The 17,543-nt window shown below is 32.7% G+C and overlaps 2 protein-coding genes across 2 annotated transcripts; both read right to left on the bottom strand.

Annotated features, from left to right (window-relative positions):
* Positions 1-522: 522 nt before the first annotated feature.
* Positions 523-9,179, bottom strand: LOC140437770 (erlin-1-like). Its single transcript, XM_072527485.1, has 5 exons — positions 8,768-9,179; positions 8,627-8,707; positions 8,443-8,551; positions 7,127-7,431; positions 523-5,613 (listed from the first exon to the last, which is right to left on the bottom strand). The coding sequence occupies exons 1-5, from the start codon at positions 8,888-8,890 to the stop codon at positions 5,227-5,229; spliced, it is 1,005 nt and encodes a 334-aa protein (XP_072383586.1). The 5' UTR covers positions 8,891-9,179; the 3' UTR covers positions 523-5,226.
* A 1,642-nt stretch (positions 9,180-10,821) lies between these two features.
* On the bottom strand, positions 10,822-17,388 carry LOC140437769 (protein-L-isoaspartate(D-aspartate) O-methyltransferase-like). The gene is made up of 4 exons (XM_072527484.1): positions 17,209-17,388; positions 16,901-17,156; positions 16,089-16,299; positions 10,822-14,486 (listed from the first exon to the last, which is right to left on the bottom strand). The coding sequence occupies exons 1-4, from the start codon at positions 17,261-17,263 to the stop codon at positions 14,325-14,327; spliced, it is 684 nt and encodes a 227-aa protein (XP_072383585.1). The 5' UTR covers positions 17,264-17,388; the 3' UTR covers positions 10,822-14,324.
* Between the last annotated feature and the right edge of the window lie 155 nt (positions 17,389-17,543).

Here is a 17,543-nt window from a genome sequence, read left to right as displayed (position 1 = left end):
GACCGCCACCCCTCCCCCTGCCTCAATAACGTCATTTTTTAGTTTTTGTTTTTTTTTCGGTAGGTTTTCCATTAAAAAATTTCAAAAAATTCACACGTATAGCAGAGGCATTTACAAAATTTGAGTATTCAACTGAGTCTTTTAGGATATTCAAAAATTGGATGAAATACCTCAAAACTTCCAAAAAACCAATTTTTTTTAGATTTTTAAGGGTTTTTACATATTTTTGTGGGGTCAATCATATTTTTGAATTCGATACAACTTAAATCAGTTGTTTTCAATTTTTTTACGTTTTATGTAATTAAAAAATAAGACTCAGCGCAATTTTAGCCCGCTACACCCACAAAAACGTCATTTTTTCGCTTGTTTATTATTATTATTATTATTATTTTGGGGTGGGTTGCAATCAATTTAAAAAATTTTAAAAAATTCAAACGCACAGTAGAGGGTTTTACAAAACTTGTCTATTTTTAGGACTCCCAGGATGAGCGAACATAAACTAAAAATGCACTTTTTTCGAAAAAAAAAACAAAAAATTTTTTTTTTTGTATATAGCTGCAGTTCTTTTTTTTGTGTATTTTATCAAAAAATATTTCTGATTTTTTCCAGATTTTTACGTAAGCCACCAAAAACCCGAAAATCTGTTTTTTAGGGGTTTTCACCATTCAAAAATCGGGCGAAACACCTTAAACCAGCTTAAACCCGCAAAAAAAACATGTTTTTCAGTGTTTTGAAAATTTTCAGGCCTCAAAGAAGCAAATACCACCATCGTTTATCGAAAAACCAGGTTTTTCGTTTCAACCGCTTCAAGATGTTTTTCGGGGAAGGGGGAGAGTGTGGAGGGTCAAAATTGCGCTGTATCTTGTTTTAATTCAAATAGAACATAAAAAACTTAAAAAAAATTGAATTCTGGGACTGAGGGCATTTTGCTTATCTTAATGAGGGGGGGAGGGTACTCTTTGTGACAAATTGTATGTAATAACAGTTAAAACACAGGGGTCCCTCACGTCTGAAAGAAGAGTCTGAGGAAAACTATACAATCTGTTTATAAACGACGTTTATATTGATAAGGACAATGACATAAATGTCATGAACTGTCATTTATGAATTGCAAATTCCATTGCGTACTTAATTACGATTTTTTTCAATTACATTATTAAAATAGACAATAGATACTCTATATATCCAAAGTAACATATCAATGACCTACAAGTGAAATCACAAGAAACAAATATCCCATTTTACGTTTTATTTAGGTTTTATTTCATGGTCATCTAAAGACGCTATCACTAATTAATTAATCAAGTCTTAAAATTCTGTTTAGTACTGCGGAACAAGAGGATAAGAACTCTACAGAAATTTATATCAATGAATATGATTTTTATTGGGTACTCAAGGTTCTTTTGATGTAATTTCAATTTAAAATGCGTCTTGTTTTTAAAAGCCACCGCCGTTATACAAGAAATTACACTAATGACAATCGTCTCATAGGCTCAAGAATAGTAATTCTAACCAATGTTGCCATAGTTATACAAAATATGTTCTTATGAAAAAAAAAAAAACAATGGATTTTTAAATAAATATTTTAAAAGTTTTTCCTTACCTACTTTTAACAAAAAATTACTGGTTTGTTAGCAGGTTTAGGTTAGATTTGGTTGGGTTAGGTTAGGTTTAGTTAAGTTAGATTCATAGACATATAATTCAAGATATACTGATCGTTGCCATACTAGCCCTCGATACACTTCCAACGGTATGCTACGTTTGGAATAAAAACGTGTCTTTGGCGAGCAGTTTCCTCACATCGATGCATTAAGCTGCTGTATGTTATAGTTTAAGACACGTTCAGGATAGGATTTTCAGTGGTTTGAAATCTATTTCGTGGTATTTAGTAAGTTGTTGTTTGTGTGCTTGGATTTGGAAAAAAACTATTGTTAACTAACTGATAGAATAACAAATAGATTGACAGCTAAGCTAGATGCATACCAACCAGTGGAGCAAGCAGGCTTTCGTAAGGGTTTTAGCACTATCGATCACTTGCAAACAATCCGGACAGTTATTGAAAAAACAATAGAGTACAACATACCACTACATCTGGCATTTATCGATTATCACAAAGCATTCGGCAGTATCGAGAAATGGGCTTTCTTAGAGCATTGGACGACGCCAGAGTAGATCTAAGATATGCTGCCCTCCTTAAGAATATATACGATGATGCTACTTTTCACGTAAAAATAGATGATGAAAAGGAAACTATGAAAATAGACCTCGGCAAAGGTGTGAGACAAGGCGACACCATCTCACCCAAGTTATTTACTTTGGTATTAGAAAATGTCTTCAAAAAACTAAATTGGGCCGAAAATTGGGATTAAAAATAGATGGAGTATATCTTAACCATTTGCGTTTCGCAGACGACAAAGTACTAATAAGCACAGATATCCATGAACTAAAATCAATGCTACAAGATTTAAATCGCAAATCGAATCAAATAGGATTAAAATGAATCTCGACAAAACAAAGATATTAAGCAACGGCCTAGAAAACATCACGATAGATAACATCAATATAGAAAAGGTAGAAGAATATATATATCTAGGACAGCAATTAAAAACGAAAAGGAAAATCAAACCCTAGAAATTAAAAAAGGACACTATTGTCATGGGCTGCTTTTGGTAAGTTGAGCTTCATTTTAAAAGACAGAAAAAATACAATTAAAACGAAAAACCTATGACACTTGTATACTACCAGTTGCAACTTATGGATTGGAAACTATGGCAATAACAAGAAAAATGAAGAACTAAAGTAACCGACATCATGAAAAAAATAGCGACATTGAGATGGCAATGGGTAGCACATGTAGCAAGACAAGACACCAACAGATGGTCTCATAAAGTGACCTCGAGAAACAAAAAGAAGCGTGGGAAGATCCAAAAAGAGATGGATAGACGATATAACCGCTGTAGCTGGAAAGCAGTGGATGAGAATTGCAAAAGATAGAAAAGCGTGGAAGCAATTGGACGAGGCCTATGTCAAATAATGGATAAACGAAGGCTGAAGAAATAGAAACTAACTGATACAGTTGTTAAAAGTGCGTGTAATTTATTATACCTTTTTAAAATGCCGTAGTGTGCCGTGGCAAATTGGTATTGGTATTTCAAACAACATAAATTTTAAAAAATGGTAATATTAGTTGGAATACAAACTTTAAACCTTCAGTCAGTTTATCTTGTGTTATATATCTATGGTTAGATTAGATTAAATCTTTTTTCAGATCAAATCAAATTTTTAGATCTTAAAGTTAAAAGTGGCAAAAATGTCCAATATACATAAAACTGACTTTGTGCTATTATGTATTTTTACACAATTTAATAGTAAAAACACTGATATTTATTATTTTTTAATTACGTTTGTATGTATAATTAAGACAATTATACACTCATACACAAAAATATCGAATATTTTGGAATTTTCCATTTTTTTTTTGTAGTCACTATTATTTTAAAATAATTTTAGATTACTGATGCTAGTCATATAGTAGGCTGATATACTTAAATGGTTTGAAATATTTTGGCGTTTGTTTTGACATTTATTCAGCGTTAGTGTCATTCGTGCGTTTTATCATAAAAACCTTCTTTACGTAAAGAAAAAATCACAGTAATTCGGTTATTTTTAGTTTAATTTATTAAGTTTAATTAAATATTGTTTTAATTTAACTAAGTTTAAATTAAGTGTGCCAGCAATTCGACACTGCGATGAAGCCTAACCGGCACAGATTGTAATTTTGTACGAGAAAGGATATACACAAAAAGAGATCGCACGACGTCTTAGTAGAAGTGAATCTACAGTTTTGAATACTTTAAAACGGCAAGAGACAGGAAATTTTGTACGAAGGCCTGGTCAAGGACGCCCAAGGTGCACAATCGCAATTGATGACCGTTTTTTGGTTCTAATTCTACACGAATTCGCTCAGTGACATCCATGCACCTTAGAAATAAGCTACTAAATGCTAGACAAGTTAATGTGAGTTCAAAAGCACTTAGGCCTAGGTCAAAAGAAGCAAACTTAAAGCCTAGAAGCCCTGCGAAAGTTTTACATCCGCTCCAAAATCATAAAGCTCGGCGCTTAGAATTTGCAAAAACACATATTCAGTAGAATATCGATAACTGAAAAAATTTTTGATGATCTGGGGAGGTATTAGTTGGGAGGGACGTACCATACTTGTGGAAGTGATTGGAAAGCTGACTGGTGACTCTTACATTTAAAACATCCTGCTAGATCATGTTTTACCATATGTAGGTTACATTGGATATGGCAGATTCATGTTAATGCACGATAATGCTCGACCACATGCCGCTGCCATAGTGAGTAATTATCTTGATGAGGTTCAAATTCGAATATTGGATTGGCCACCATTTAGCCCGAATTTAAATCCAATAGAGCACATGTGGGATCAGCTAAAACGCCGCATACGACAAATAAATAACGTTCCAAATACGATAGAGCAGCTTCGGCTTGCTACACAGGATGAATAGAATGTAATTCCCCAAAGATATGTCCAAAATTTACTTGCAAGCATGTTAAGAAGGATGCAAGCAGTAATAAGAGCTAGAGGGGGGAATACTCGTTACTGATCATGCACTTATTTCAGTTAAAAAGACTTGTTAAAGCAATTTAATTTAACATTTAAGTTTAGAGTAAAATAACCTTATTTAACTAACATTAAGCACTATACTTTACGCTTTTCTCCGCATAAAAACTTAAAATGGTTCATTAAACATTGTTAAAATAAACTCTTCTTCACAATAAACGACTTGATTATTGACTAGAGTTTATTTAAAAAAAAAAAATAGAAAATTCCAAAATATTCGATATTTTTGTCCATGAGTGTACATTTTGTTGTTGGTTTTTCATGTAAACTTTTTGGTTATTCTATTACTTTTTTATTTTTTTTCTGTATTTCTTAACTTATAGACACTTTTGCTAGTTTCCATCAAAGAAAACATTAATATTTGAAGTCTTCTTTACCTTTTCAGCAAAGTCCATAAAAAATTGGTCATTTTTGAGCCATAATATAAAATAAAATATATCTAAAAAATTTTCTATATTTTTTGGTATTTTTCTTTTTTTCTAGAAGCTTTCACTTATAGTTCATTCATATGAAATATTTTTGTCCTAATGTGTATAACAATAACTTCTTTGACTAGACTAACGTGTTCAGTTCCTAAAATCTTAACTTTCCGTTGAAGTTTTACCCTCTCCTACAGCAGTTTTCGCATCAGCGAACGCCGTTATTTCCGAGCCCAGAAAGGCTTGAGGTATTTCATTTCCGAAGTAGACCTTTGTGTTATGCGACAACGCCTCGTATTTCTTCAATTCTATGTACTCCCTAGTGTGCAGCATCTTATTCACTTCCGCTTGTTGCTTATGCTTGTAAAACTCCGCGTCGGCGTGGCTCTTCTGTCTAGCAAGATGCATTTCGTCTTCGATCTGGGATATGCGCTGCAGCGATTCTTTTTCCATGATCTTTTGTTCGAATTGAATCTTGGCAACTTGGGCTTCTTTTTCGGCTTCTATTATCGCTTTCTTTCGTTCCGTTTCCGCGTCTTTTTCAACAACCTATAATTAAAAACAAGAGTTAATTAAATATGTATCCATACTATAACATCCAAAAACTAGTTAAATCGTTTTTAAAGCTGAATGATTTGGTTTTAGCAAAAATTAAGCCAGCAAAATCTGAAAAAAATTTATTCCACAAGTACTAGAAAGAGAAACTAAACTTAAAAAAACTAAAAAAATGCAGAAATAGAAAGGCGGCACCAAATAGAACTGGAGAACAGTAGATTAGCCTGGATATGTCATGTACTAAAGAGTAATGTGTGTGTAGAATAGTGGATGGCATTAGAACTTGTCTATTTGCCACAGTAAAGAGTAATGATGACAATGATATGAAAACCATCTTTACGGCACAACCCTAAGTGTCTCTGTATCAATTTTTTATCCACATTCTTCTCCCTTGTATGCTTTTTTCAGTTAAGACATCATCATCATTGGGTCTACAACCCATAGTGGGTCTTGGTCTGTTCTAGATCAGGTTCCATTCCTTCCTATCCTTCGCCTTGGTTTTCCAATTCCATACTCTTAACATTTGTAGGTCCTCTGCCACCTGGACCTTCTAAATGGCCTTGCCACTGTAGCCTGTTTATTGTGATGGACCTACCAAAACTAGGTCACTATAAAGGTGGTAAAGCTCAAAATTATAGCGCCTACGTCACAATCCATTTTCCTGCATGTCTTTATAAATATATCAGGATTTTATGTTTAAAACAGCCTTAACATTTTCCATTGCTTTTTGTTAATGTTATAAGAGTTCTGTATATCGATATTGTTGTTCTTTTTGTGACTATGTTTAATGTAATAAATTTCTTTAATACATAGTATGATCTATTTGCTAGATACATATGTCAACTTTCTTGTTCCTTCGAATTGAGAGACATATCTGTGTTTTATTTAAAATGGCAAAGAAATAAAATACAAGCAAAAATTAGGGAACAAACAATTGAAGAATGGAAATATTTGTTTCTAAGAAAATGATAATTTTTTAAGCAAAAAGATGGACAGCTGCTAATGGAATTTTAGATTTTCCCTGATCACCACTGCTTTATTAGTTTTATGAAAAGACATGGGCTATGTATGTATACAAAAACCGCACTAGCATAAAAAAAATCTGACTGAATAAAAATTTAAAATTACAGATTTTCATGGATTTTTAATATCAGTGAAAACAAAATATAATTTCGGGATTAATTAAACTTAAGCGAGTATGAATAAGGTGCCTCAAACTTTTGATGTTCTTTCAAATCGGACTGTAAATTCAAAAGGCACCAAATTAATAGTGATCAAAACCGCAAATCATGAAAAAAATCTACACTATAGTTTTAGTTTGTTGCATGAACCAAAAAATGCTAACACCCATGGTAATCTTTACAAGAAAGACATTACCAAAAGATGAAATTCCTAGTGGCATTATTATTTACATTTAAGAAAATAGTTGATGTTGAATTATACTTGTAAATTTGTACTACAAATTTTTATATTTATAAGAACCGAATATGTACACAAAAATACTGACCTTTTGATGCTGGGTGGCTATCAGCAATTTAGTTTTTTCTCCTTCCATTAATTCGTAATTTTTTCGTATCACTTCTGGGATTTTCGGCTTAGTTACTCTGACTGCTTGTATTGTCAACCCTGGCGCCATTTCCAATAAGTCTCTTTGAAGAGCCTGCTTCAAATTTTCGTCGATTTGATCGAATAGATCAATGTAAACCTCATGCAAGGTATGTATGCTGCAAAATTGATTTAGTTCGTGGTGGACTTTGTTGAAAATAAGAGTTTTGTCATAATCAGCTGTGTAGTTTCTAACAATATCGAGAACTAAAAAAAATTAGGATTTCTTACAATTAGTTATCTTACTGTTTATATTAATGTCATTGTTCTACTTTTATTGGCTAAATCAAAAATCTTCCTTGAATCCTTCTAAAACCAAAGAACTGAAGGAACTTTTCCAGCTAATTTTGAATACGAAATTTCCTATGACCAATGAATCAGAGTATCTCCAGTCTATGGATTAATGTGACCCTTTTTTATTAACAGTAACAATGCAGATTAAAGAAGATTATATTGTGTTCATACATTTGGAGTGCATTTTGCAGAATTTTTATCATGTTTAAATTGATGTGAATAAGGATCCCAAAAATTAGAAACTGATGTTACTACTTGTTTAAAATATGTATAGTGGCTTGAGTACCATAAATTCTCACTTAATCTGAATATATACAACTATATGATAATTTCAAATGTAGATACACATAGGGAAATGCAGTTGAATTTTGGAAAATTCAAATTTAATAAAAAGGACATTATCTAGTATCTTGGATTATATATAAACGACTTACTCTTAAGTAACAAATATTAATGAAATGTCTAAAATACCGCCAGAGGTGAGCATGCTTGGAAGAATTGCTAAATGTATAAATCTTTCTCACTATAAAATTATGTAAAATAAAGTAAAATTCTCTAATTAACTTACACCTATTATATTTAACTATTATATTATATGGTAATACTAATCACAAACAGCTTCATCATCCTAAGATGTTCCACAACAGAACTATTAAATGTTTTTTAATTGCCACAGCATCCAACTATTGTCCAAGAAGCGCAATCACCATTAAATAAATATATACTACGTAAGTTTGTGTATTATTTGTTAAATTTGCCATAATTACCCTAACATTGACTGGAGATGTACAAGACTACAATACTAGGCAAAGAGGAACTGTTTATAAAAGAAGGATGAGAACTTTTGGTACTGAAAGAAGCATATAATCAAAGTGAATGATCTTGTTTAATAAGCTGGACATTGTCTATTTAACAAATACTTACCACTGTTCTGATTTAAATGATTTACTACTTCTATTCTATCAAAATAGATCATTACACCTCCGCTGGTTCCACAAGGTACATTCTTAACTTCATCTGTCTGCAATGTTATCTACAACCAACACAATTTTGATCTTAATAATCAAACAGTAAGGATAATAATCCCAAAGTGTTTTTTTAAATTTACCTGCATAGATTTAAAGCTCGTTAATAGAGGTATCATCATATGATATCCAGGAAAGCTAACTGAAGGTAGGAGTGCACCACCCTGAAAAAAATTTGTAATGAAAATCAGACTAAAACCATTTATATATTGTTTATAACTTACTCTAAAATAAACGCCTACATGCCCTTCTTCAATTCTATGAAGAGAGTAATTAAATACTAAGAAAATACAAGACAATATTGTGCCGATAATGAAATGTTCAGTCAATGAAGAAGGCCTCGGCATTTTAAATGTAATCTAGTTTCAAAAATTAATAAATATTAATATAATAATTATTATTTTAATAGATTAGTCTATAATGACCAAACAGCCACAGATCTTTATGTATATAAACTCTATTTACTATTTGTATTGTTCAAAATCATTTTCCCTGAATTATTAAGGTTAAGGCATCGACAAGTTGTCAAAACAGAATAATAGCTGAATAAATAATTAATTACGGCCACTTTTTTACGGTTGCAGATAGCCTACATATCTTTTTCAATTATGAAAATTTCAATAAATGAAAACGCCACTATAGATGTGATAAATGATAAATTTCGTATTCGTTCCAAAACTATTAAAAATTTTATTATTTAAAGGATTATTAAAAATACTCTGGCGGCATCTATATGCTCATGACCAAAGCGCAAAAGCTTATTTAACCACAAACCATACATACTCTGTATGTATGGTCTGTGTATTTAACTTCTGCACTGCCCTGTTGATGATTTGTTTCTAAATTTATACCTATCATTTTGATCTTGTTTAATTCTAAAAGTCTATTTAACACCTCCTTTTCTAGGATTCTTAATTCATTTTGCTCAACAAACGGACTTTTGTTTTTGCAATAAAACCGACAAAGTCGTGCAATATGGGGAAAAGTAGAAAGTGCCCACAAATTTGACGATTCTATAGTAAATCATGGAAACTTTTTAGAAATAATATTGCTATTATGTACCTATGATAACAGTCTAGAAGAAAGATATAAACAAAGCACATAAACAAAGTTATGCATGTAAATAAATTAGCTAGAAGCTTATAAAGCAGGTTTTAAAAAAATCGGTTGCCTGTAAAGTCGGTTTTACGGGCGAAGATTTTACGTGACAACGTCTTTTTCTCGGTAGAATATTTATTGATATGAATATTATTAAATTGCACAATAGGAACAAGGAATTGAATGAAAATAAGAATTGCACAAATTTTAACTATAGAAATATATTTTGTTTACTAAAACATTGTACATGTAAACTTAAACTTAACTAATTTCTATTTGAGTGATTTTGTTGAGGATAGGACGATGATAGGAGAAATATGAAATGAAAGGAAGTGTTTCTGCTGTAATGTGTCTTGAACGCCAAGAACGCTCGAGAAAGACAGAGACACAAGCACGCACCGATTCAACGCGCCTAATTCTCTAGTGCTGCGCGCGCAGCGGACCGATCATGTTTGAGTGGGAGAGAGACGCAAGGCATTCGCCGGTCCGGCGGGTCTCTCTCTCGTTCGGTGACTCATCGTAACAGATGTGAGCGGGCGTTACACTTTTTCATGAATGACTCCGAGCCACAACCTAATTTAAGACGTTGTCACGTCAAAAAACGATATAGGGAAAGAGGTAGTCAATTTAAATTATTAAGAATTCAGATAGGGAGTTATATTAACCACCAATCAACATGATTATTTTAGATTTTTTAAAGTAGTAGATCATTAAATACTCCTATTTTCGAAAGTATTTTTATGGAGCGCTCTAAAAAATCTAAATAAATTCAGAAAGGTAACTAACTACCAATCACCACGTTTTCTTAGATTTTTTAAACGAGTTGATGCTTCTGTAGAAATAGTTGAAAAATTATTCGCACTTGTAAACATTTTTTGGAATATCCAGGGACTATAAGAAAGTATAATGAAGTATAAGAGGCAGTGAAAAACTCCTCGTCTTCGCTATTAAAGTTACTGGATTTAAATTAATTATTAAACTTAAAAAATGCACAAATAATTATTGATTTACTATACATACATTAGAATTTCAAAAAAGTTTGATTTAAAAAACTTAAGAGAAGGGGCCTGGCGCCTTCCGTTTATTGTTAGGGTTTGGGCCTTTTTTTTGCCAGTCCAGCGCTGCTTTTTCGAATCTCTATAGGGCGTACCATAAAGGTGTAAAATAAAAAATACTCAAATAATTTTAACATTCCTTTTATTCACTATCTTCTTAAGTATGTAAGTAATTGAAAATTAGAATAATACTTCCATGATAACCAATTAGTACAATTTCGTAATCGTAATTCAATAGAAAAATATAATTTTTTAAATATAAGTATCTTAAAATATTAGTATCCATTAGTTAAAATAAAAGAAATATAAACAATGGATTTGTTTCTGCAGGAGTGAACCGGATCAGATGTTTTTCTGTGATTCATTTTCGATCCTTTTGCAAACTGTCATATCAATTTTAAGGTCTTTTTTAATAAAAGATGTTTAGACTGAAACGTACCCTACCACTATTATGTGGTATCCTTGCCATAGAACATAAAATGAGAAGCAACAAGGCTGTTTAATAAGTTTTGTCGTTCGATAATAGATTGCGCTATTAAACTGCTTCGTTGTATTTTTGTGTAGATGGTACTGCTGTTTGATGAACACGTGTAAAGTTGCACATGTATCTGTCAATTATGTCATTATGTTATCAAAACAAATACATGGACAACATTAACAGCATATAACGACTCTTTGCCTTCAATTAGAATTATAGAAAGATAGGTTGCTGGGTTTAAACGTGGACATGCAAGTCTCGAAGGAGATCCACGTGAAGAACGCCTAAAAAGTGAATCAGAGGGAGATCTCATTAGGTGTTATGAGAATATTTTGGATGAAGTTTTGGTTTCAGAAAGATATGTACCTACTGGCGCAATACTAACTAACAAGGGAACAAAAACATCATTTAGAAACAACTTAATTCTTAGTTTCATCACTATGGATGGAACTTGGTTCTAGGAGCGTGATCCTGAATAAAAAGAGATACCAAGGAGTTGTGTCAACTCGATATTTCGGATCCAAAGCAAATTAGAGTTCAGAAATAAGCCAAAAAGTGTTTACAAGAGTTTTTTTTAACAAAAGGAATTTTGGCCGTGATTAAGGCGTGAAAACGAAGGCTAAAAAGTATGCGGTTTATTATTTAACGAAATAATGTCGGGCAGCTCAAAAAAATTATCTCGAAAATCAGTAGATCAAGTACGAATTGTTGCAACATCCATTCTATTCGTCAGATTTAGCTCTCTTTGAGTTCTGGCCGCTATCACATCTCAGAATATTCAAGTTTTTCATCGGACGAAGAAATAATAGAAACAACAAACTTACTCAACAATCCAGAATTGTCACAGTATCATTTTTTATCAAAGTATTTTTTACTTTTAATTTTTTGTTAAGTACTCAGTGCTCATGATAGCACTTTATAATAAAGAATTTATATGTATATTAATTATAAACACACATTCTTCATTAATAGTAGAAGGAAATTATGCAAAAGAGTTGCATATCATAATTATGCATATCAGGTAATACGAACGAAGAGAGTGTAACATTCAGAGTAAACGTATTTCGAAGATAATGTAGTGATTTTTTTATTCCGGTTGACATCCAGACTACGCACCATTAGTATTCTTCTGAAAAAGCTGCTATTTCGGCGAGTTGACTAATATATTATGTAGAATTTATTAACATTGTTTTATTGTACTTTTGTGTATGATAAAATTACATAGCAAAAGGGACAAACAAACTGGAAAGAGGCTCTTAAAAATTTTGTTAAATAATCAATTAGTGGTGGTTTTGAATTATGAAAATATTTGAAATAAAAGTTTTAGCTTTAGAGACAGAAGTAGATAGACAACAGGCTCCCGAACCCAGTCTGGAGAAATTATGTACATAACTTGACTTCACCTGCTGTCAGTGTCAAATCAACATTAAGTTAGCGCCAAGACAACTTTGACTCAGCGTGAAGTTAGCGGCAATTCAACGTCGACTCAGCGTGATGTCAACGTTATGTGCAAAATTTCCCCAGACTGGGGTCGGGAGCCTGTTGTTTATCTACTGACAGAATTAAAGCTTCGCAATCAAAAATTAAAGAAATATAGTTACATCAACCTCAACAGCGACAATGAAGCTGATTTTGAAATTTTACATTTAATATACGAGAGTAGATAGACAACAGGCTCCATAGAGCAGCCTGGGAAAATTGTGACGTCAATTAGAGGTAAAGTACACGAGCTGACTTCACAATTTCAGTAGACATGGAGAAATTTGAAAGTGCTATAAGCGATATGTGTAAGAGTGAGACGAGCAGCAAGATAGGCATGTGTGAGAGGGATAGTGCATGTCAAATAAGGAATCTGCATTACTGACTCTTATAGTTCAGCTATTATCCACCAGTCTCCGCTATGTTTAGTTTATTATAACAATTTTACAGAGACATGTCAACTAATAGTCATAATTTCAGTAGATCTGGGAACATTTTATTTTAGTGAAGGCGATTGATTATTTAGTTCAAGGACTAATTGTACTGGGTGGCAACATCACAATGAAGTGCAATGCGATTGGTAGCATTGTTTAGTGATCCTCAGTTGTTCCAATACTGAATTGCTTTTGTATTGACGAATTTACAGCTGTTTTTGTGCAACTAGCTTCGTTTTTTGGGCGATTTTTCAATATTTTACAAATTAAATTTAAAAAGTGAAAGAGAATAATTGCCTGAAGTTTTAATTTAAGTCGAATAAACTTTTACTGAAACATTTTCAATGCTGCGAGAAGCGTTTGGAGATAAATGTGTATCGATAACAATGACATTTCAGAAATAGTTATAGTTACTGATTAATTTTTAACACGTTAGGTGCCGCTCTCACTTATAACCATCGGCTGACGATTAGGGCACTTGCTGTCGTCGCTTATATGCGTTTTACTCCCATCGATTGATTACATCAGCCAGTTTGCACAACATTGTGTTTATATTTGTTGGAAGGAGTATTTGTTATATGTAAAAGTGCATGTGGCCTTCTAGACCAAAAAGTGAAGTCGTGATTCAGCTCAGTCATAACAATGCTTACTTGACATGCGCCTGCCAATGGACACCTGCATACAATAGGATTGTTTCATGGAGACTTGAGGTGCAGTCGCTGTAGCTGGTACTATATTTGTATGCATTTCTTAAGGGGTACTATGATGGAGATGATGTATGATTTATAATATTTTTAAATAAAGTTTTTAAGCATTAGTCCTAGAACTTTTTGATCATCTCTCATATATCCGGTTGGAAAATGAATAGTAAAATAATAACAGTCAAATCAAAAGCAAAAGGCGATCACAATAAAAAAAAATATGGCAATCAAAAGATCAAAGTATAAAGAAGATGGTGACACAGCTAAACAGCTTACGAAGCAAAGATGCTAACAACTAACGTCACATTATCACAAAGAAAACAAGCTCAATTCTATCGCATTTTCAACACCTCAATGATGCTAGTCAACAAGATAAAATCATATCCTTCTAGTTGACCCACACTTCTTCAATGACTAAGCTTGTCTTAGAATAAATATGACTAGTTCGTTTTCAGAAAATGAAACTTGTTTGAGGATACACGAAAAACACAGTAAACAAGAAAAATCGCAATGAAAATAAAAACAGCTAAACGTAGTCAACGATGTCGAGGCCATTGACGTTCTTTGTCGGTCAAAGGTACATAGACGACTCCCATGAGTATTTTTCTTTGAATACTTCCATCGGATAATTTATCTATTTGTTCTAGTTGTTGATCGCCACCGGCTGGACCTACGGGTACTATGAGTCGGCCACCAACCTGAAATAAATTGAACACTGATTATTAAAAAAGCAGTAACTGTCTTTAAAATATTAGCCCACCAAATGAGAAGAATGCAAATCATCAGCCTCGGAATAGGTGAAATACGGTAGCCAAGATCGGGAGTATGTGATGTTAATGGATATCAAGTGTACTATGCCAGAAATAACGATTATCACTATAATGGAGTTGCAAACGTAGTCGCAAAACACTTCTCAATCAGTAGTAAATTATATCCCCATATCTGACAGAGTAATCCTAGTGAGATTTAGTTCAAAGCCGCTCATTACCAACGTAATTCAGGTCTATGCTTCAATATCATCCCGTGATGAATATAATTTAGAAGTATTTCACAAAGATTCTCGGTCCTAGTCCTAGTCCTCGGAGATTTTAACGCAAAAATCGGCAAAGGACGCTGTTTGAATATTGTGGGGATTATGGCCTGGGATACAGAAATGAACATATAGATCGACTTGTCGAGTTCTGCCAAGAACACGATTTGATGTCCACCTGGAAGTCAAATACAGAATCAGAGGGCTTACATAAAATTATAACACTAAAGGAAAACTGTAAAAGGGATTCAAAAGGCAGCTCAAAGCTAAAAATAAGGGATGATATAACTTCGTTTTTCAATACCATTTATACCAGTGGACACCTACCTTATAGTTGGTCCAATTCATTGCTCATAACTCTACCTAAGAAGACAACAGCAAAAGCCTGTGCTGATTATAGAACCATCAGTTTGTCAAGCCATTTATTGAAATTTTTTCTAAAGGTAATACATGGCTGTATCTATAATAAATGGGAGAAATACCTATGTGACACACAGTTTTTTTCCGTAACAGGTTTGGAATGAGAAAGGCATTGTTTGGGATGAACGTACTTGCTCAAATATGTTGTGATATATCAGTACTGTTGTTTTATTGACTTCCAAAAGGCGTGTTAAACACTCTATATTGATCAAAGTTCCAAGGGACAGTGGCTTGGATGGCAGAGACATTTGCATAATTGAAAATTTGTATTGGAATCGAACAACATCAGTTTTAGTAGACGGTTTGGAATCTCAAGATCTATATATTAAAAGAGGAGAGTGCCTCTGAGAGAGCTGCAAATATTACTTGACAGTTTCGTTAAGAGCTGCTGTAAGGAGGCACATCTGAATCTAAACATATGGAAAAACAAAATACTCGTAATAAGTAAACAACACAATTTAAAACTGACATTCTGAAAGCACATCGTACATGAAGAAGAAATGACTCCAAAAACATATGGTATCCAACCACTAAGGTGATTAATGGTTCCAGAATTCTGGAATGGATATAATAAATGAAGGGAAGACATACAAGACAAATGGCTGCAGTACAATATCAGTTTACAACAAAAAAATCAGATAATTTATAGAAAAAGGCTTGAAATCACAGCCCTACTAATGGTAAAATTGCAATCATATGCAATTCAATCACCTTTCTTGTTTTTTTATACAATCAACAACTGAAGTCGAAAAATTATATTTTTTGGCACCATAACACCTTTCTCTCATATTTTCCTCTGTCCATATTAATGTTATTTAAATATAATTAAAAAGTATAAAACACCACTTACCTTTAATTGATCAACTAACTGTTGTGGTAGCGTAGGTGCTGCAGCTCCTACATGGATAGCATCATAAGGTCCTAGCTCAGCATATCCCTGTCTTCCATCTCCCACAAATAACTGCACTCTGCTGGATTCCAACAAATCTGTATTCGCTGCTTGGATATTACTCCTTGACATGTCCACCAATTCAGTTAAATGATCTATACCAACGGCAACTCTGCAAAAATATAAAACAAATAAAGATTATATAGACTAAAGGCAATTACAATGCCTAAATGTAAACTTATGTTTCTTCTTCATAGTGTGCCTCATCCTTTAAGGGCATTGGCAATCATCACACCCATTTTACTCTGTCTGCAGCAGGCCTAAAGAGTTCTATTGTGTGTAACAAACTCTAAAATTAAACAGGATAATTTTAGTTATAAAAGAGTATTATTAAATTAATTTTTCTTTATCAAGGATGAAACTCTAGTCAAAGTATTCCCTTTTATGAGGGTCTAAAGCAATAAATCATCTGAGCAATTTAAGACTGATCTGTTTATCTGCAACATGATGATAAATAATTTCAAATGATTTTAAGTAAAGTTAATTTTTAATAAAATATTATACTGTGGACAGTGAACAGACAAATTGTTGAAACAAGAGTAACTTCCTGGAACAAATTATTTTTTTAAGAGGATAAAACAGAATCTAAATAAGAACATCACAACATTTGAGTTAGTTTGATTAGTAGCCAAAAGTTACAAAATAATAAATGGAAATAGAACTAAAATTTTGCTAGTTTGGAAAGAAATATAACCACGAAAACATTTACCTACCCTTTCTCCCCCATCATAATTGCCATACAAGCAGTAAGGTACCCACTGCCTGAACCAACATCCAAAGCTCTTGTACCACTTACTAAATTATCCTTTAATAGTTCTAAAGCATGAGCATGCATATGTGGGGCACTTATTGTAACTCCATATCCTATACCTTGTGGGGCATCCATATATGGACTTGTTTTTGAGTAGTTTCCTCTGTCAACTGCTAGCATCGCATTTTCAACGACATCAGTTTTTATAATACCATTTGCTATAAGAGAAAGAAAGATGAGGAAACAATATAGAAGAAATAATTTAATTACCTCTTAAATTTCTGACTAATTCCAGATTGGATTTTCCGTGAGATCTCCAAGCCATCGTTAATAGCAACTAAAATTTACCAAATATGAAAGGCTAGTAAATGTTCATTTTCATTTTCAAAATTTTGAATACTTTTGGATTTACAAAATAATCTCAAAATGACAACTTTTTGACATTTTGACACTGCCAACGTCAACCGTCAAAGGCAAAGAAGTAAGACGTATGACGTATATTTGAAAAGTCCAAATGTAAGAGAGAATTACCAAAAACGAAAAAGTAAAGTAAATAGTTTTAAAACATTTTTCAAAAGTAAATAGTAAAATGTCAGTAAAAATAA

Source organism: Diabrotica undecimpunctata, chromosome 3 (genome assembly GCF_040954645.1).
Source record: "Diabrotica undecimpunctata isolate CICGRU chromosome 3, icDiaUnde3, whole genome shotgun sequence".
Taxonomy (NCBI): Eukaryota; Metazoa; Arthropoda; class Insecta; order Coleoptera; family Chrysomelidae; genus Diabrotica; species Diabrotica undecimpunctata.
The sequence above is the reverse complement of the archived record's forward strand: the minus strand, read 5'-3'. Positions and strand labels throughout refer to the sequence as shown.